This window comes from Dryas octopetala, chromosome 3 (assembly GCF_963921425.1).
Source record: "Dryas octopetala chromosome 3, drDryOcto1.1, whole genome shotgun sequence".
Lineage (NCBI taxonomy): Eukaryota > Viridiplantae > Streptophyta > Magnoliopsida > Rosales > Rosaceae > Dryas > Dryas octopetala.
In genome coordinates this window covers 3550025-3572088 of record NC_141368.1, presented here as the reverse complement: position 1 = coordinate 3572088, position 22064 = coordinate 3550025, and the positions used below count along the sequence as shown (strand labels likewise).

At 36.0% G+C, this 22064-nt stretch overlaps 1 protein-coding gene and 2 pseudogenes across 4 annotated transcripts; 2 read left to right on the top strand and 1 right to left on the bottom strand.

Moving 5' to 3' along the window:
- The first annotated feature begins 1098 nt into the window (after window positions 1-1098).
- LOC147289695 (uncharacterized) lies at window positions 1099-4013 on the top strand (annotated as a pseudogene). Its single transcript, XR_015121159.1, has 7 exons — window positions 1099-1277; window positions 2132-2234; window positions 2348-2498; window positions 2635-2760; window positions 2856-2936; window positions 3096-3288; window positions 3371-4013. The product of XR_015121159.1 is annotated as an uncharacterized LOC147289695 (transcript).
- Window positions 4014-6018: 2005 nt separating this feature from the next.
- LOC147289694 (cytochrome P450 714A1-like) lies at window positions 6019-9625 on the bottom strand (annotated as a pseudogene). Its single transcript, XR_015121122.1, has 5 exons — window positions 9297-9625; window positions 7648-7874; window positions 7072-7322; window positions 6619-6972; window positions 6019-6463 (listed from the first exon to the last, which is right to left on the bottom strand). The product of XR_015121122.1 is annotated as a cytochrome P450 714A1-like (transcript).
- A 7390-nt stretch (window positions 9626-17015) lies between these two features.
- Window positions 17016-20972, top strand: LOC147289693 (uncharacterized). Of its 2 annotated transcripts, none has more exons than XM_086235524.1 (8): window positions 17016-17573; window positions 18428-18575; window positions 18689-18839; window positions 18976-19101; window positions 19197-19277; window positions 19438-19630; window positions 19713-19983; window positions 20425-20972. In XM_086235524.1, exons 1-8 carry the CDS (start codon window positions 17370-17372, stop codon window positions 20682-20684), a joined length of 1434 nt encoding a protein of 477 aa, XP_086091650.1. In that variant the 5' UTR covers window positions 17016-17369; the 3' UTR covers window positions 20685-20972. The 2 variants fall into 2 exon arrangements, with proteins under 2 accessions (XP_086091650.1, XP_086091649.1); XM_086235523.1 differs by having other exon boundaries at window positions 20422-20972.
- Window positions 20973-22064: the final 1092 nt, after the last annotated feature.

Below are 22064 nucleotides of genomic sequence, written 5' to 3'. Positions count from 1 at the left end.
CCCTGGCCCGATCTCCCTTCGCCCGATCTCTCTTCCCTCTCTCTGCCATCTTCTCTCTCTCCCCTCTCTCTGCCTCCATCCCTCACCGGACCACCATGGGTGGCCGGCGCGACCCCCGATCTAGAGGTCTATGGGGTTGCGCCGGCCACCCATGGTGGTCAGGTGAGGGAGGGAGGCAGACAGAGGGGAGAGAGAGAAGATGGCAGGGGAGGGCTGGGTGGGTCGCGCCGACGGCGGGGAGGGCTGGGTTGGGTCGCGCCGGCGGCAGGGAGGGCTGGGGTGGGTCCCGCCGACGGCGGGGAGAGCTGGGAGGGGTGGCCGGCCAAATTGGAGGGGTGAGTTTTTTTTTTTATGCAGGGGCAAAATGGGCAAAAATGGGTAAAAAATCAATGGGGTGGTGAACTCAGCATTTTTGGGTGGTCTGAATAGCCCCCCCCAACCATAATATCTTTGGTTTTTTTTTTGGTACTAGGAGGGCCGAAGCCCAAACAAGAAAGACTATTCAGAAACTATCTTCGGCCTACAGACCCTACATGTCTACAAACAGAAAATGGCCCACAACTCTTTCTCTTTTTGGTCATGCGTCTAAATTGGAATTGGGCTTCAACGTTCTGAAGTGATGCGAACAACTTGCTGGGTTCTCATGGGCCTAGATTCCAAGGGAAAGCCCATTAAACCGCCGTCGAATTTTTGCAGTCAATTTTTCAAAATAGATTTTGTCATTTTGAAAATGGATCGAGCAGACACACTCATCCCAATCAGACATCAAAATCTCCCTCTCCGTGACAAAGCTTGAGGGGAGAGGCCGTGTTGTCTCTGAAATTAGCGGTGTGTGGAGGTGTCTCTGCAACTAAAGCCCTTGGCTTTTCTTCTCGAATTTCTATGAGTTTCTAGGGTTTATGTGACGCTACAGGAGATTCAAAAATTGTGGAATTGAAAAGGAAGAGGAGGAGCAAATATGTGTTACAGTCTGGGTCGAAGTTTGAACTGAGTATAATTGGGTATTTCTTTGTGTGTGTGTCTGTGAGAGAGAGAGAGAGAGAGAGAGAGAGAGAGAGAGAGAGAGAGAGAGAAAGAGAGAGAGAGAGAGAGAGAGTGATGGAAGGGGGAAGGAGAATATCGGCGAGTCCTCGACCTTGCAGTGGTAGGAGGGTAGTGGCGTGGATGGGTTCGTCAACAGCGTTAAGAAGCTTCAGAGGCGCGAAATCAGTTCCAAGCGTGACCGTGCTTTCACTATGAGCGATGCCCAAGAAAGGTTCCGCAATATTCGCCTCCAGGTATTACTCTTTCTTTGATTTTTTGTGGAACTAAGTTTGGGGCTTTGATGCTTGCTTACCTTTGTGCATGGTTCGGGGTTGGGGGTTTTATTGCAAGCTCTAGTGCTTGTGCTGCTTTGATTTAATTCAAAAGGCAAAAATGATTACTAGGTTTTGCTGAATTATTAGGATGTTAGATCCTCTCACAAAAAAATTTGGGGGTTCTGTTGTGAATTATTTGTATGTATTCGTTATTACCTGTTAAGAAAGGGACATATATGAGTTGAATAGCTTGATTTATTATACCAAAAAAGTAGAACATTTCTTACTCTTAAGGACTTTATGTTAGTTTGGGTGTTCTGAATATCATTCAAGGAGCATTCATGGCATTCAATTAATTTATGTTTATGCTTCTGTGTTCATGAGCATGTCTATGCAGTTAATGTTCCTGTTTTTGGGCATGGACCTTTATTCTTTCAATGTCTTTACCTTCAAATTTGTAGTGCCATGAACCTGTCACAGGCTCTACTTATAAGCTATGTTCTTCAATCTCACTTCATAATGCTAATAACAACACTTGAAAGCATGTTGTATACAAAGGCTTAGATGCAGCGATGCAGTAAGAAAGTTTTAAGTTTCAAGATCAGAGATTTGAATTTGTGTAGTGAACTTGTCTCATCTTCCTGAGTAAAAATTGTATTTGTTGACTATCCTTTCTGAAAATTGTAATAGACTTTATAGCTTTGATGGGTATGGAGTATGGAACACACATGCTCTGTTCCATTTGAAATATTAGTGAGATTATCTTTTTCAATGATTTTGTTAGTGTGTCTGCAATATCTAATTTCTGGTTTTGAGAATACTTGAATGCATAGGAGGAATATGATACACATGATCCAAAGGGTCATTGTGCCATGGTTTTGCCTTTTCTGCGAAAGAGGTCGAAAATTATTGAGATAGTAGCAGCATTTAGCCGAGGTAGGAGCTGTAATATCTGTATTCCTAATCTTGTATTGGATGTTCTGCTATAATCTTATTGTTCCTAAAAGTTGAATGAGGAGAATGTATGATGTTTTTATTGTTGGATGCAGAAACCAATGAGAGGATATGCTTTCTGAATGTCAGTCCCGATGAAGTGATAAGAAGTTTGTTTTATAATAAAAACAATGACTCACTTATCACCATTTCAGTTTATGCTTCAGACAATTTCAGTTCTTTGAAATGCAGAAGCACGAGGATTGAGAATGTAATCGCACCACAACCCCACCCCCACCCCCCTACAAAAAGGAAACCCCCAAAAGAAACAACAGTTTAGCTTGGCCCTATTTACATAGTTTTTTTTATTTCTTGCTAAAAGCACTCAAATTGTATGGTCCAGATACATACGAAGGGGTAAACCAGATGCTGGCTTCGCTCTTTTTGAATCTGAGTCACTGAAATGGCCTGGTTTTGTAGAGTTCGATGATGTAAATGGGAAGGTTCTCACTTATTCTGCACAAGATAGGTAATTATTCTGTCTTTTTGGTATTCATTTCTATCACCAAATTATCTTTGGGATCTTGATTAACCTTTTCTTTTTTGCTTCTATTTTATTATTATTATATACAAGGTGTTTGATCTGAAAAACTATACAATGTTGTACTCCATATCGGATAAGCATGTCCAAGAGATTAAGATCAGGTAAACTTTCTTCACATCCCCCCCTTTTTTCTTTTGCAAATAGTGAGTCCACACACACACACACTCGTGATGGTTTTTGCATTTGGCCTTTTTCTTTTGCTATTGCTTCGTGGGCATTTATTTCTGTTTGCTGTTTTCTCCCGTGTCTTTACTTTGCAGTCCTGGGATCATGCTGTTAATTTTTACTAAAGCTTGTAGCCATGTTCCTCTTAAGATTCTTTCTATAGAGGATGGTACTGTTCTAAAATCCTTCAACCATCTCCTTCACCGCAATAAGAAGGTGGATTTCATCGAACAGTTCAATGAAAAGCTTCTTGTAAAGCAAGAAAATGAGAACCTCCAGATTCTTGACGTGAGGATCTTTCTTCATATCTTGCTGAATTATTATCTATTGTTCATTTAGTTTTGTATGTCTGACTGCTATTTCTCTATAGGTTCGCAATTTTGAGCTAACAGAAGGTGGAGATTGTTCTGTTTGGCTCGCCGGAATGTTTCTGGAAAGTGATTAAAATAGGAAGGTAGCAGTTTTAGATAATTCCTAGTTGGGTACAGTTTTCTTAGGAATGCTAGAAGGCTTGCGCAAGGCTTTTCCTAGTTAAGGAAGTTCTGAGTTTTCCTAAGTGTACAAGGTTAGAATTAGTTATTAGGCCTATTACCTAATTCTACTAGGAAAAAGAATTCCCAGCTGTAACCTATTATGCGCCGCAGCCTATAAACTTATAAATAGGCTGCTGCAAGGCTAGTTAATATATAGACAGAGCACCAGAAAAAGGGAGAGAGAATCAGATTAGAGTGAGCAAGTCCTTAGGATTCTTGGGAGGCACACAATCTAGAATTGGTGAGATCAAGATTAGGTAATTAATCTTGGGTGAGAGATCTAGGTTTCTTGGGAAACACTTTGTGAAAGGGTGTACAAGGGATTTGGGGATTGGGTTATGTGATTTAGTCCAATTGTAATCTTAATACTTATTATTCTCATAGTGAAGAACGGAGATCTCTCCCGGAGACGTAAGCAAGAATTTTGCCGAACCTCGTAACAATTCTCGGTGTGATTGTGTGTGCTTGTTGATTTATTACTTTTTGTTTTCTTGGCCGTGTTTGTTCTTTATCTTTCATCGAATTATTGCTTGTACGCCGTGACGGTGGAAATTAGGATTTAATTCTCAAACTACATCACATATATTTCCTGAAAATACTTTAACCTTTGGAGTTTAGAACTAATACAGACTCAGATTCTCAAAGTTCTTGATTAAACCACAGTACTTTCTTCGCATATGCAGCTATATCACCACCTAGCTTATGCCGTATCTATTTTTGTGATCATGTCCTGCGCTCAATGCTTTCAATTAGCAATTCATTGTTTATTAAGGCTGTTCTATGTGGTATATACTATAATCAAACAATAAGAAACGATTCACAACTCAATATTAAGTGAAGGATGTTAATGTTTCGTTAAACACAACACTTTAATAATGGTCCACCTAATGAGAGACAGTGAGAGAGGCAGAGCCCTATGTTTATTTTATTTTTTCGGCCATAGGCAGGGCTATGATAATAAACAAGAAAATGCAGAAGCAAGCTTACCAGTATCCACTTGTACAACCATTGGACATCCATTTATGATAGTTTGAAGCAATGCTGATTGCCTTCGACCTTAGATTGCTAAAACCCGTTCACTGCATCAACTCTCGCTGTAAAAATCAAATTGAACACGTACATAAACTTGTTTATGCTGAAAAACAACATAAACCCGAGAGAGAAAGAAAGAGACAAAATGAATAAACAATGATGAGAAGCCCAGTATTCTTAGACCCAGATAACTGATAAGCTGTTGTTGCATACTTTGAAGAGTTTTCCAGCAGCTGGTGCACTCCCAGTTGTGATTTTCTGTGATAATCCCTATGTTTCTTTGTTTGGAAGGAGGCTTGAGAGCCCCAAAAGTCCATAAATTTGATGGGTCATACTGACCCCCTTCTGGGTCTGAAACCATCTTCATCTGTGAAGCAAAGGAAGGCAGTGCTATACCTGCGACTCCTTTCATACCCTCTTTGCTTGCATCTCTGTAGATTTCACGAAATCACTCAAAGAGAATGTCTAGAAAGCGTTATACGGAATCGCGGTTTCTAGTGGTCACTAACTCTGATGTCATGTTTTCTATGCAACTTGCAAAGTTACAAGTTACAACAGGACAAACCGCGAATCCAAATCACGCTTCTCATGAATTTCGTCCGACTTCTTGGAGTTTTCTATTTTTGGGACCGGGATGATAACTATCCACAACTAAATTAATTCTTTTTTTTTTGGCCATTTATTTTGGTTAAATTACATAAACACCCACTTCCTTTTACATCTATTTCCACAATCATACAAGGTCATTTCAATGACGCGTCTTAAATAATTTCACAGCCTTACTTTCAAAAAATAATAATAAATAATAGATTAAGAATATAGTAAACAGTAAACACACCATATTCCTTTTCTAAATTTCTAATCTCCGCATTTTCATCATCAGATTTAGTCATTTAGCATTCTCTCTTCCTAGTTGCTACTTAACTTCCACCATTCCACCATATTCCCTTGGCCAAAAAAAAAAAAAAAAAAACCTTCTACCATATTCTATAATATTTATCATGTTCCACCCTCATTGTGTGTGTATAATCTATCTGCTTTTTTCTGTTCTTTACTATATGCAAGTTTTTATTTTAGTTATATTTATATGAGCTCTTAACCTCATTTATTTTTAATAAATAAAATACCATTAACTAATCAAGCACATTATTTTATGAGTAATATTTGAAGAAGAATTTGATGACTTGATTATCATCTTGTAGAATTTGGCACAAATGGACTAGTGGTGGCTCACAAATCGACCATTAACTACATAATGAATGCAGACATAGCAACCCAAAGTGACAATATAAAACTAAAAATAACACTAACTAATATAAAGAAAAGTTTTGTTTACATTCCACCACTCCAAATTTACATTCCAAATTTGCTAAACATGACATATATGACTCCAACAATCGACCATCTAAAAGTGAATCAAGAGAGACCTAGCTAGCTAGCTGCTTGAATGATTTTGACTTATAAATCTGTCAAACAGATTTTTGAATAAGGATATGTACACCATTTCCAGGCCCTACAATCATTTTGTAAGCAGGAGCATGCCTATATTTGGGAGACAGAGAGAAGGTAAAGTTGGAGATAATAAGGGAGAGGACAACCTTCAATTCAACCATTGCATAGTTTTTGCCTAAACATGTGCGAGCACCCAACCCAAATGGGATGTAGGTTTGGGTAAACTTACAAGCCTTGGACACACCATCAATGAACCTCTCTGGCTTGAACTCATTTGCATCTGGTCCCCAAATATCTGTGTCTCTGTGCAGTGTTGGGATCAAAGTCCATATGCATACTCCTTTTGGGACAACCATGTTTCCCACTTGGGTATCTTCAAGTGCCTCTCTTGACACAAAGGCTGCGGGTGGGTATAGACGCAGGACTTCCTGAATCACCATAGTCATCTGCAAGAAATATTCTCTTATCAGACAGTCTAACAAGTTATGTTAATAGATTAACAATCTAGATCATTGATTAGGCGAAGTAGTTTAAATTCGCGGTTAGATAATATAACATGTCAAATATCTGTTAAACTAAAGATCAATGCAAACACTTATACCGTTTTCAACTGGGGGAGTGAACTTGCATCTGGCAGGCCATCTGGGCAAACTTGGGCCAACTCGGTCCGAATTTGAGCTTGCCACTCGGGGTGCAAAGCAAGTAACATCAGGCACCAAGAGGCAGCAACAGCAGTGGATTCATGGCCTGCAAAGTATATGTTCTTGCAGTTGTCAACTATGAAGTGCTTGGATGAGTCCTTGCCTAAGCTTTGGTCATTGATGGCTCCCTCTAGTATTGATTGCAATAGATCCTTTTCAGATGAAGATGTCTCTTCACGCTCTTCACTGCCTCCCAAATTAATGACTCTATCTCTCTCTCTAAGCAGCTTATCTCTTTCTGCTTCTTCAAGCCACTGCATTGTTAGACATCTTGAATATTTTGCAACAGAAGACAAATTAAAGCATAGTATGTTGGTCTACCTTATTAGTCAATTAGTGTGACATTTACATACCCCAAATTATTAATTCCAAATAGGATGGCCTGCTGGGATATGAGTTCTTGAAGACTTCTAAGCTTTGAGAAAATCTCTTTGCCCTTGCAATAAGAACTTCCAAAACAAGTCCTTGAGATAACATCTGCAGAGAAGCCCTTTAAATCCTCATTCACTTCAATCTCTGCTGTCATACCACCCTGGGCTTCAATGCACTCCTCCCATTTACTAAGCAATGACTGTCCTGACTCCACCATCAGCCACACCATGCCCTGCCACATGATCATATCAATGCTCTCAACTATGTTTAATTGTAGTTAGCTTTGATAATACATCAAATAACCACTGGACTTCAAAAGTTTTAGCTGTTAGGGTATGGTTTCTAGAGGTCTTGGGTTCAAAACCTCCAACTCCCATTCCCCACTTATTTCTTGCAGGGTGAGGTTGTCCCCCAGGTGTAGGATGAGGCTGCGCGTGAGAGACAGTTTCCTAACCTTTTAAGATTCTGGGTCCATTAATTGTCGAACAATAATCATGCAATAAAAGTTAAAACTATCATTCAAATAAAGTTGCTCAAAAATTTTGAACCAGTTTTACCTTGACTTTGTCTGTGAAGAACTCAGGAGCAACAATTTTCCTTTGCTGTGACCAAACAATGCCATTGGACCTCAGAATGCCATTGCCAAGCATTGGTGCAAGTCTCTTGCTTACATAAGAAGGCTTACCCAAATCCAAACTCATACACTGGTTCATTTGCTTCACCAGCTCTGGCTGGTTCACATACAAATGTTGCTTCATTCCTGTTGAATATGTGTATACTAGACCTGCAATGTTTCATACTTCATGTCAGTGCTTATTGTGATAAAATGATGAAAGTAAAAAAACCATACATTGCATTCAGAGTGAAAGGACTTGAAAAAGAAAAAGAAACATAAATGAAGGCCGATTTTGATAAAATGATGGGCCAGGTTGGGCCAGCTAGTTTTGGGCTTGACTCTAATCTACACAAGCCCAACCACTGTTAGCTACCTACTTCACCAAAAAAAAAAAAAAAATTGAATGCCACTTCAAATTAAACAAAGCTGGGGGTCACCACTGAAAATTCAATGATTGATAGAAAACATATTGTTTACTTACATACTCAAAATTGTATCATTTTAACATTAAATATTCATCTAAAATTTAAAATATAATATTCGTCCTATTAAAATACTCTAAAAATTAATATTCTTAATTATGGATTGATAATTCGAGAATGTATTATGAATCCAAGAATCTTAATTTATTTGTATTGGGTCTGAATCGTCTGATTCGCCAAAGTCTCATTGACTGAGCTGGACAGTTGACTCTCCTTTACATCTCAAGAAAAGCCCAACACAATTTAAATCTGGACAGCTGGACAGCCCCATTCTTCTTAGATTTCTATCCATTCCTCTGTTTAGATTTATTCTTTGATGTACATACAAACCAAACTTTTTTTTTGGCCAAGACATACAAACCAAACTTCACCATAAATCCCAACAAATAATTACTACCTTTTGCCAACTTCTCCAAATTATCACAGAATTTGGAGAAATATATAGATTATAGGAAGTCACATATGTATGTAATACCTACACTTTCTATGGAAAATTTCTCATAATACATAAAAACCGAAAATGTGAGACTAGCGTTAAGAAATTTCTTAAACCCTTACGAGTCACCATTAAATGATGTCTGACGTATCTCATGCACGTACTGCATCTTTCTTCATGGGTTAGAGAAAATGGTCTTTTTCAATTTTGATACCTGAATTTTGGATCTTGTTCCAACTATGTACTAAACTATTAATATTTGTTTTAATTTTATATCTAAACTTTTATTTTGTCTTAATTTAGTATATAATATGACTTTTATCAAATAAAGCATCAAAATTATGGGCATTTTAGTCAACCTAGGATCATGAATACACCAAATTAACCTTGGGTATAAGATATGTATTGACCAAATTTTGTTAGTATTTTTTCACAAAAGTCATATTATATATCAATTTGAGATAAAATAAAAATTTAGATATGAAATTATAGTAAATAATAATTTAGGTATTTAGTTGGAATAATGTCCAAAATTCAGTTACCAAAAGCGAAAAAAAACTCTAGAGAAAACTAATTATTTTTATTTTTATTTTTTAGAAGAAGAAAACTAATTGCTTTAAGAAGAACATTGAAAAGTAGTAATTAAGGGATATATTTATGGATGGTATGTACCGTATTCTTTTCTCCAGTGTTCGAAGTATGGGAAGAGTGTGGAAGTGTAGTCATGGGCTACAAACTCAGTGTGGTTTGGAGTGGTAGTCTTCTGCAATTGGATTTTCTGCATCTCAGGCAGATTCCCGTATAAAAAAGAAGGTGGAGGACCTTTGATGCCTTGCATTCGGAGCTTCCTTCTGACCCTCTCGGACGTCAGCCACACACTTTTGTAGAGGTACAGTAAGAAGCCAACCAGTCCCACCACAGCTATGGTAGAAATGATTCTCAGCACAAGGGACACCTCCATCTCCTCCCCTCTCTCTCTCTCTCTCTTAGACTTCAGTTTGTAGTTGGAGTCATATATATAATACTATACCGAATAAGTTTTGCCTTAATATATATATTTTTTTAGTGTAAAAGTTACTTGCGGTTCAAGTGTCTATATAAAGAAATAATTTTATATTTATAATGGGAACTGCCCTTTGCCCTTAGACCGTAGCGAACATAACATAGTCCGATCAACAACATAATAAAATTGTGTAAATTCATAATATGATAAAAGAATATTATTTACAATGACGAATGGCGGATGAAATAAGGGAGATGTGACTATCCAAGGTGGCATAGGTACCATTCACAAATTCCTTCTTGTCCCAACAACAGCTAAAACTTTTTCTTTGATATTTTTGTTAAGAATAGAGGCAAGATGCTTCATAAAGTGACTAAAAAAGTACTAAGACGACGATAATAAAAATTATTTGAGAGCTTTTTATTGAAAAAATATATATATAAACTTTCTTATGAGTTATGATTTGTAAAGAAGAATTTCTGAATCCGACAGTGATTATTTACGTAATAAATATATACGTGTAGCTTACCTGTGTAGATAAAAGGATTGACTATATTTAGGGGGTTAGGTGCAGGGGGTGGACATGCAGGAGGGAGGAGGGCCCATATAATTGGCTAAAGGTTGTATTTATGTGTCAAGTGTGAATGGATTAGCATTACTGCAAATAGAAGCCGCAAGGCAGACGCACGCTTAACACGTACTTATTAGTCTCTTATCATCAGTGAGTGCGGTTTTATATATGCTGAGATGATTGGAGGAAATGGATCTGTCATCTGTCTAAGACATCAGCAGCAGCAGGGAGCTTAATTTCTTGGTAGGTTGGGTCGGGGATCGAGACAGGGAGGGGTGTGTGCATTTATTTAAAGGGACAATGCTTGGGTTACCTAAAGGTACCCGAAGGTCACCCACCCCTAAAAATGTTTATTTGATAGTGCAATTTTAGGATCATAATTGTTTATTTTTTAAAGTTCATTGATTTTAACTACTAAACTTCAATAACTTTTTGATTTAGGTACCAAAATTAAATACCATTTTAAATTAGATACTAGTTGAATAGTCAAACCTCAATGAAATTAAAAAGCCTTCAACAGTTCTATATTTACTTGCTATGCCATTGTGAAAAAGTACAAATCTACCCTTCCCTCATCAGCAACATAAATGACCTCCGGCCACCATCTTCCGGCCGACCTCCGGCCACCTTCTTCCGGCCGACTTCCGGCCACCGTCTTTTCTCCGGCTGACCTCTGATCACTGGCCACCGTCTTTCCTCCGGCCACCTTCTTCTGGTTGACCTCCGGCCGTCTGGCCAAGCTCTACTCATTACACAAAAAAGATAAATTAACTTTTGACATGGAGGGGATTCGAACCCTTCTCATTCAAGAGGAATGTAACATCTGCCACCACTACACTAAGTCAACTACTGTATAAAATTATTGCTTTTAGCCTAACTTATACTATATTGTTGTATATTTTTTTAAAAAAATAATTAATCCAATTAGTCACAACTAAATCTAAAATTGTGACTATCACAATTAAATTGTGACTTTCTTTAGATTTAGTTGTGACTGATTTGAACCTAATTTATATTATATTGTGTATATATATATATATATTTTAAAATAATAAATTCAGTCACACAACTAAATCTAAGTTGTGACTGTCATAATTTAGTTGTGACTGTTTGACAATCACAACTTTATAATTTAGTTGTGACTGACTCGAACAGTCACAACTCTATATTTTAGTTGTGACTGACTTTTTCACATTATAATTAAGAGACTCATTTAAGGTATAACAAGTACTGGTAGGCTACAATGTTATTAAGATATCATAATATCATATGCTAACCCCAATATAAAGACAATATCACTGTACAACTGACAATGCATGTACATAAACATACAAGTCCTATCATTTACAATTTTGTAATTAGAGAATGCAAATTTGGATTGTACACATTTGAACTTCACCTAGTACTGCATATGTACTAGGTCTAATAACTTCAACCTTTCCACAACCTTAGAAAGTTTTCTCTGTTTGATGAGGTCTAATGACATAACAATGTGCATATGTAATCAACCAAATTTTCATGACATAACACAAGTGTATATGTAATCAATCAAATTGTCATGTAACTCTGAATTATATAAGCAAAAAATATGCATAAAAAGACTGCAACCTTGATCACTACAATCACCAATAAGAACAAACAAAGAACCCTTTTGCTCATAAAACACATAATCATGCAAAATTTACTTTTCTTTTGGCATATGCCATAGTTTTCTCAGCTAATCAACATAAGTTACAACAAATAAAACTCAATAGAACCAAAATTACTACAAAACCCCAAATTTTACAATTCATTATAGAATTCCTTACTTTTATTTGGAAGAAAGCTGTTTAATAGAAATTATGGTGACATCTGATAGAATGTCTTGCATATGAGAAATATAGTCAAAATCCATTCACTCAAGATCATAAGAAGTGGCTATAATTAATCAAAATAACCTAAACTCATAATCGCTTCAATAAAATCGCACTCACAATTAATCCAATTAGTCACAACTAAACATTGCCTTTAGATTTAGTTGTGACTGTCATAACTAAATCTAAAGTGTGAGTGCAACTGCATATCATAGTTACAACTTTATATTTAGTTCTGATTGACTATTTCACTATAGAATTAAGAGATTGCTTTAAGGTATAAAGGCAACCTATTCTTAAAGACAACTGAAATTCTTCTAGATTCTATAAAATACAGAGAAGGAATATAGATCATTAATCACCTTCCCACTGAAATTCTTCTCAAGCTCCCTCACTGGGTGCAGAGACCACAACTCACGATCATAACTAAAAGTTACAAAACTTACACAAGACTATAAAGCACAATATATAGCTGCATAGCTTACTTGTACAACAGACTCTTCAAATTCAGTGGGTTCAGCATCTTTATCCTTGGAAATCTTCTTCCTTGAAGTATACATCTTGACAAATCTGGAAAAACAATAGGCCTCAATACATATCATATGTCTTATATAGACATTAAAAATTTGATAAAATCTAGGCTTAGTGGTGAACTTATGTCCAATGTCATCAGGATAATAAAAAAGGGACGAGGAGAAGAATCCTACACTATATGGGAAAATAAGGGAAAATGTCAAGCCCAGGTTAGCTTATCCTATCAGCCTAAGTAATAGTAAAGGGTTTAGCTTTGTCAAATATTAGTCACAAACAATCAAAGAAATCTAAGATGCATATATTAAGATTGAAAATTGAAATCAAAATTAAATCCCTAAACAACTTAAAAATTCAAATCAACAAAGATTAAAAAAAAATTTAAAATAAAAATAAGCAATAGAAACTATAACTAAAGTGCATAATAAATCTAAGTTTTGACTGTCACAATTTAGTTGTGACTGTCAGATAGTAAGTTGTGACTGTCGGAATTTAGTTGTGACTATCTGACAGTCACAACTTTAGATGTTAGTTGTAACTGACGGTTTCACAACAGAATTAAGAGACTTCTTCAAGATATAACAAGTACTAATTAGGCTACAAGTTCATCAAGATATTATAATATCATATGCTAAAGAATTAGCTGTTTCTAAAAAGTGTAGCATTTTATTTCACCCAAAATCATAGTTTTGGTGCATGGAAATGAATGTAGTTATGAACTTCAAGCCTAAAGTAGTATATATCTTAATGCAGGGCCGCAACAACACAGATAGACATATAGAATTCTATGCAGGTGTTGGATAAAATCCTTACCCAAATCTTTAATTTTACACAAATCACTACTAAAAATCTAATGTTTCCCATCAACCTCCTAAACAAAGCAAACTAACCCAAAACCCAACAAAGCTCACCCATTTGATCACAAACACAAACAATTCAAAAGAAAAAATTGTAATTCAACACAAGCAGATTGTTTACCTTAACGAAGCCTTCAACTGTACCAGTCTGTGTCCCAAAAAAGATAGTGACCTGACTCTTGCCCTAGGCGAGATCAAACTCGTCCTCTTCATCCTTCATAGTCGGCGGCTTGGGCATGACCAGCTGCTTCACCTTTAGGCTTTGATCCGACGATCTCCTCCACACCAGCACCAAAACCCCAATGATGAGCACAATTGAAGTTGTCGCGATCACCACCATTGTGTCCATCACCGAGCTGAAGAATGAAACCCCAACATCGACTCCAGAATGCGCACCAAATCCGAGATCGAACTCATCGTGATCCCAATACAAAATTTGAAGGTCAAAAACTACTTGCTCTCTCGCTCTATCTCTCAGTTCCGTGAAGTCGAGGTATGGAGCTATGAAGCTCTCTCTCTTTGGGGTTTGATCTCTTCTATGGCAGCAAGCGTGAACTAGATAAAACTGATATGAAACTAAATCTAATGTATGAACCAAGGGCAAGATTGGAAAAATAAAAAGGCCTAAATGATTTGTGACCTAATCTAAAATATAATCATATAAATTAGTAGCTCAAATGAAAAATTATAGAGCCTTACTGGTTTTCTAAAAATTTATTGGGATTAGGTATTTAACCCAAATTTTCTATATTTTTTAAATCACTTATTAAATATTATTTTTATAAAAAATTAACTCGATCATAAATTATTTGAGTATATAACTGTTATCGAATAAATAAAATAAATAGACAGTTTATATTTAAAAAGTAGTTTCTTGACCAAATTATCTATTTATTTCATTTATTCAATATCAGTTATATAACCAAACGATTTTCAATCTAGTTAATTTTTTACATAAATGATCTAAAAAATAAACAATTTCAATCCTGAGCCCCTGCATTGCCGAATAAGCATTTTTGAGAGAGTTGAGTGTATATGAAGGTCACCTAGAGGTGATCCAAGTATTGTCCTTATTTAAGTATATAAGGTGCTCAAGAGCATCTTTCCTATTTTCATTACATTACATAATGCTGTGACATACATACACAATTTGGGTCAAGAAGGAATTGGAAGCATATTACAAACTTGGGTCACATTACACTACCCAAAAAAGAGAGGAAGAAGCCAATAAGTTGGAACCATATGCTTTGCTACATATGAAGAGGTCTTATCTCTTAAACAAACTGATCCATGACAAATCATTATATTAGTTAATTATATGTTAGCTTTATATTCTTTGGTTCATTTATTTACAACTTAAGTTTTGAAAGTCGAATGATTGTTTAATATGGTATTAAAGTTCTCGATATAATAGATTCTAAGTTCAAAACCTTCATTCCTCATTCTTCACTTGTTTGTTAATTTTAGAGGTATAAAATGAGATTGCATCCATATGCAATGGCAAATCTAATAAGGGGCACAAGGGGTTGACCCCACAAAACTAATATTTTTATCATTGATTTTATGTGTTTGCCTTTTAATTATTGGTTTAAGACCAGTTTGGTATTGCTGTGAAGAAAAATAGCTGTAAAGTAAAATCAGTTATATATAAAGTAAAACAGTTGAGTGTATGATAAATTATGTTTCAAAAATGCTGTGAGTGTAAAAAACAATATCAAAGTGTTTGATAAATGTTAATATAAAAGTGTTGTAGTTATGTATTATGGGTAAAATAAATATTAATAGTTGTTGTGACTCACTGCAGTTTTCAAAAGCATTTAGAAATCTGATTTATGTTGTTGTGGGGAGTTAAAAATTGTGAGAAAAAACAACTTTAAATATTTTTATCAAATACCAAAATAGTTTTTAGGTATTCAACCGTAACCCCAAATGGGCTTTAGTTCCTTTTAAAGACTTGGAGTTAATATGTTCAATAAAATGCGTCAAAAAGACGACTAAATTTTCTAAAAGGTAAGCAACAATCCAATATGCAAGGTTATTTGATGACTTTTTCATCTTGTCTTCAAAAAGATAAATTCATAAATCCGTGAATTTTTATATATTACTCTTTATCTAAATTTTTATGTCGTTCTACTTATACAACGAGCTGCATATGAGAAAACATATTAGAATATATATATATTTATTACACTTATTAAGCATGCTTGAACCAAATCAAATTCGATTATTAAAAATACAATAAAAAAAATTTGATCGAGAATATGAATCAAGTACTCTTGAGTCTTGACTTTATTTCACCTAAGGAGCAAAATGTATGACTATTTGGTTAAACATGTGGGGTACCTTTTATGCCGCGTGGAAAGGTCAAAGCACATGGAACATGAGGAGAGGTTGACCAGTAATAGCAGGGTACGTGGCAAGCACTATTTGGGAGTGTCTGGGACCCCATGCAAGCTACCAATTGGCCTGCGGAAATAGTGATGAGTTGCAACATTGACTATTCAAGAGCATCTCAAACAGCTTATTCAAATTTCATTCTTTAAATAAATCCTACCTTACTTTTACGGTTTTACCACATTGACAATACAACACAGTACTGAAAGTGAAAGAGGGATCCACCATCTTCCTGATCAATACAGAGAACTTAGTGATCGAATTGTCAGTTTGCCAGGTTTTCTGAGTCCGGATGAGCTAGTGCTGGGCCATACCAATCTGGACATGTATTGCCCGCCAGATAAGGTGGAGTAGGTAGCTAGTTACTTATTATTGATCGATCACTTTCTTAAAATTTGTCCAAGGTTCCAAAGTCAAGTTTACAATGTCGGTGACCATAGTGAAATGTTTTTATATCCCAACCAAAAAAACAATGTATTTATATATGTTTTGAGGATAAGAGAGGGAGGACATAATAAAAACTTTCATAATGTAAGATTAACTAACTATTGATTTATTGATATTTATTTACATTCTTGTTAGAAGTCCCTATTTCGAATTCCCCTTCCATCCGGATTAAGAAAGAAAGTACTATAATGTAAGACTTCAATTCACCAAGAAAGAAAAAAGAAATATACAATTGCTAGTTGAGCTATACGTACTTTTTTTGAACTGAAATTCTTTTTCTTTCTTTTTTTCTTTTGAGTAGTGTTAAGGATTAAATTTAGATCCTAAATAATGTGGTAGTGTTTCATTGATTCACAAAACTCATTTATTTTACAATAAGTAAAATATTAATATGTATAGCGATATATCATTTATCATTTGAGATTCCAAAATTTGGAAATCCTAGTATCTTTGTTTTTTTTTTTTTTTTTGTACTAGGAGGGCCGAAGCCCAAACAAGGAAGACTATTTAGAAACTGTCTTTGGGCCTAGAGACCCTACATGTCTATAAACAGAAAATGGCCCACAACTCTCTCTTTTTGGTCATGCGTCTAAATTGGAATTGGGCTTCAACGTTCTAAAGTGATGCGAACAACTTGCTGGGTTCTCATGGGTCTAGATTCCAAGGGAAAGCCCATTAAACCACCGTCGAATTTATGCAGTCAATTTTTCCAAATAGATTTTGTCAGTTTGAAAATGGATCGAGCAGACACTCATCCCAATCAGACATCAAAATCTCCCTCTCCGTGACAAAGCTTGAGGGGAGAGGCCGTGTTGTCTCTGAAATTAGCGGTGTGTGGGGGTGTCTCTGCAACTAAAGCCCTTGGCTTTTCTTCTTGAATTCGCTTTCTCTTAGTTTCTAGGGTTTATGTGACGCTACAGGAGATTCAAAAATTGTGGAATTGAAAAGGAAGAGGAGGAGCAAATATGTGTTACAGTCTGGGTCGAAGTTTGAACTGAGTGTAATTGGGTATTTCTTTGTGTGTGAGAGAGAGAGAGAGAGAGAGAGAGAGAGAGAGAGAGAGAGAGAGAGAGAGAGAGAGAGAGAGAGATGGAAGGGGGAAGGAGAATATCGGCGAGTCCTCGACCTTGCAGTGGTAGGAGGGTGGTGGCGAAGAAACGACCTCGTATTGGTGGCGTGGATGGGTTTGTCAACAGCGTTAAGAAGCTTCAGAGGCGCGAAATCAGTTCCAAGCGTGACCGTGCTTTCACTATGAGCGATGCCCAAGAAAGGTTCCGCAATATTCGCCTCCAGGTATTACTCTTTCTTTGATTTTTTGTGGAACTAAGTTTGGGGCTTTGATGCTTGCTTACCTTTGTGCATGGTTCGGGGTTGGGGGTTTTATTGCAAGCTCTTGTGCTTGTGCTGCTTTGATTTAATTCAAAAGGCAAAAATGATTACTAGGTTTTGTTGAATTATTAGGATGTTAGATCCTCTCACAAAAAAAATTTGGGGGTTCTGTTGTGAATTATTTGTATGTATTCGTTATTACCTGTTAAGAAAGGGACATATATGAGTTGAATAGCTTGTTTTATTATACCAAAAAAGTAGAACATTTCTTACTCTAAGGACTTTATGTTAGTTTGGGTGTTCTGAATATCATTCAAGGAGCATTCATGGCATTCAATTAATTTATGTTTATGCTTCTGTGTTCATGAGCATGTCTATGCAGTTAATGTTCCTATTTTTGGGCATGGACCTTTATTCTTTCAATGTCTTTACCTTCAAATTTGTAGTGCCATGAACCTGTCACAGGCTCTACTTATAAGCTATGTTCTTCAATCTCACTTCATAATGCTAATAACAATACTTGAAAGCATGTTGTATACAAAGGCTTAGATGTAGCGATGCAGTAAGAAAGTTTTAAGTTTCAAGATCAGAGATTTGAATTTGTGTAGTGAACTTGTCTCATCTTCCTGAGTAAAAATTGTATTTGTTGACTATCCTTTCTGAAAATTGTAATAGACTTTATAGCTTTGATGGGTATGGAGTATGGAACACACATGCTCTGTTCCATTTGAAATATTAGTGAGATTATCTTTTTCAATGATTTTGTTAGTGTGTCTGCAATATCTAATTTCTGGTTTTGAGAATACTTGAATGCATAGGAGGAATATGATACACATGATCCAAAGGGTCATTGTGCCATGGTTTTGCCTTTTCTGCGAAAGAGATCGAAAATTATTGAGATAGTAGCAGCACGTGACATTGTGTTTGCTCTTGCGCAATCTGGTGTTTGTGCAGCATTTAGCCGAGGTAGGAGCTGTAATATCTGTATTCCTAATCTTGTATTGGATGTTCTGCTATAATCTTATTGTTCCTAAAAGTTGAATGAGGGGAATGTATGATGTTTTTATTGTTGGATGCAGAAACCAATGAGAGGATATGCTTTCTGAATGTCAGTCCTGATGAAGTGATAAGAAGTTTGTTTTATAATAAAAACAATGACTCACTTATCACCGTTTCAGTTTATGCTTCAGACAATTTCAGTTCTTTGAAATGCAGAAGCACGAGGATTGAGTATGTAATCTCTCCACAACCCCACCCCCACCCCCCAACAAATAGGAAACCCCCAAAAGAAACAACAGTTTAGTTTGGCCCTATTTACATAGTTTTTTTTATTTCTTGCTAAAAGCACTCAAATTGTATGGTCCAGATACATACGAAGGGGTAAACCAGATGCTGGCTTCGCTCTTTTTGAATCTGAGTCACTGAAATGGCCTGGTTTTGTAGAGTTCGATGATGTAAATGGGAAGGTTCTCACTTATTCTGCACAAGATAGGTAATTATTCTGTCTTTTTGGTATTCATTTCTATCACCAAATTATCTTTGGGATCTTGATTAACCTTTTCTTTTTTGCTTCTATTTTATTATTAGTATATACAAGGTGTTTGATCTGAAAAACTATACAATGTTGTACTCCATATCGGATAAGCATGTCCAAGAGATTAAGATCAGGTAAACTTTCTTCACATCCCCCCCTTTTTTCTTTTGCAAATAGTGAGTCCACACACACACACACTCGTGATGGTTTTTGCATTTGGCCTTTTTCTTTTGCTATTTGCTTCGTGGGCATTTATTTCTGTTTGCTGTTTTCTCCCGTGTCTTTACTTTGCAGTCCTGGGATCATGCTGTTAATTTTTACTAAAGCTTGTAGCCATGTTCCTCTTAAGATTCTTTCTATAGAGGATGGTACTGTTCTAAAATCCTTCAATCATCTCCTTCACCGCAATAAGAAGGTGGATTTCATCGAACAGTTCAATGAAAAGCTTCTTGTAAAGCAAGAAAATGAGAACCTCCAGATTCTTGACGTGAGGATCTTTGTTCATATCTTGCTGAATTATTATCTTTTGTTCATTTAGTTTTGTATGTCTGACTGCTATTTCTCTATAGGTTCGCAATTTTGAGCTGACAGAAGTTAGCAGAACTGAATTTATGACACCATCGGCTTTCATATTTCTGTACGAGAATCAGTTATTCTTGACATTTCGGAATCGAACTGTGGCTGTTTGGAACTTTCGAGGGGAGCTTGTGACATCGTTTGAGGATCATCTTTTGTGGCATCCTGACTGCAATACTAATAACATATATATTACTAGTGACCAGGATCTTATTATTTCTTACTGCAAGGCTGATTCTGATGATCCATTGTCTGAAGGAAATGGTAATTTTATTTCTAGCTTATATATTGCTATTGAAATCCTAGTCTGTTTAATGTATGGCTTGGTGACCCACCTGCATAAAGGTTGAAGATATGTAAAATTAAGTATGATGGATCAATTGAAAAAATATAATTGCATTATGAAGGTCTAATCTTTATATAGTAGAAATAATATATTTTTCTCATATCAAGTAAAGGATCTTACATACCTAATTGTAACATACTTATTGGCGTAAAGCCTCTAAGTTAGGCTTAGTGGTGGAGGGTTTGGTCTTCAGACCCAATACGGGGGAGGATACTAAATGGTGATCACCTCCAGATATCTATTTGCATGGTTCCACGTGCTCTTTTGAATGTTAATCTCTTGCAATATTATAAGTTGGAGATCCTTTATGTGAAAATGTGTTGGATTTCTAACGGGTTTGCATATCTGTATTGCAGCAGGATCCATCAATATCAGCAATATTTTGACTGGGAAATGCCTTGCCAAAATAAAAGCAAGCAACCATGTGGAAAATGAATGCAGTTGTAGTGGTGAGTGTTGTGGTAGCAGTTGCAATTCGAAGAAGCGGACCGTTTCCTCCAGAATTAGGAGTACAGTTGCGGAAGCCTTGGAAGATATTACTGCTCTCTTCTACGATGAAGAGCGGAATGAGATCTATACGGGCAATAGGCTTGGTCTAGTTCACGTATGGTCTAACTAATGGTTCCCTTCAGTTTGTTCACTATGCAGTCTATGCCCATTAGATTTATTGTTGGTCTTCTAGATGGTTGAATTGATTGTGCTGCCCCCACTGCAACAACTTCCTGGAGCTGTACCATTAATTGCTCGTGTACCATTAATCCCTTTGTTTACCTAAATCAGAATTCCTTGTGTCTGTTCGGGTTGAAGACTTATTTAGAGAGTGACCTTTTATGGTTGTGTAATATAGAATTGAATTTCTCTCCGTACGAGTCTCTTTTATCTAATTTGCAGTAAATTTGGGTTGCCCTTTTGATCCAGCTCAAGCTGGAATGCATATATATTAAATCTGCACTCTTTTAAGTCTCACTCTGTTCTCTTCAACAGTTTTTGTTAGTGTTATGGTCCTATGGAGCTGGAAATGCTGGAAGTGGAATTTGTGTGACGCACACAGGTAGCCCCACTTTTTTTTATACCTTTTATTAGTGGTGCTACGCAATTACTACTTTACATGGATTGTAAGGTTCGCAAGAGTATAAAGCATACAAGGCATGAGTGGAGCGACATCTTTACGTTTTGGCAAGCTCCATTTCTTCGTGCACCCTCTGCTGCTTGCTGTCTAGTTATTGCCATAGGTCCTCCTCTGCCACTATAAGCGCTTGCATACTTCCACCTAGATAATATTATCTGTATAAATTCCCAAAAAAAAAGAAAAAAGAAATGTGGGTATAAGTTAAAACTTAAAATTTGAAAGTTTACTAGTGTATAATTTTTAAAGATTAATAATTGTGCATGTGTTATATTTTGGTTTTTTTATATTTTATTCACTTGAATTTTAGTTTTAATTTCACTTCACCACATAAAAAAAAATTATCTTAATTTACAATATGAATTAAAAATTTGTTGTAATGTATCATCTCTGAGGCTCTGACTAATTTTGTCTAAATTTTTGTTAAAAATAAGAGTGTTTTGGTCTTTTTCAAGTTCTTATTATTAGAAAAAAAAAGTTTTTTTACACTTTACCTACTTTGACACAACAAAAAACTGATTTGAAAAGATCAAAATATTCTTATTTTCAATAAAAATTTAAACAAAATGAGCCAGAAGTAGTACATTGTAACAAATTTTTAATTTAGGTGGTAAATTGAGACAATTTTTTTTAGATGGTGAAGTGAGATTGAGCTCAAAATGCATGTAAATAAAATATAATAAAGCTTTATATTTTGGATATATTTATAATGCCACAATCACAATTATTGAAAATTTCTCATTTATAATATACACGAGGTTTATTGACAATCTGGGAAATATAACCGTTTCGTGTATCCCGAATCTTAAAAGACAGGAACACTTACATGCAAATTTCCTTTTGGAAACTACCGCGTCTTTTGTTTCGTCATTA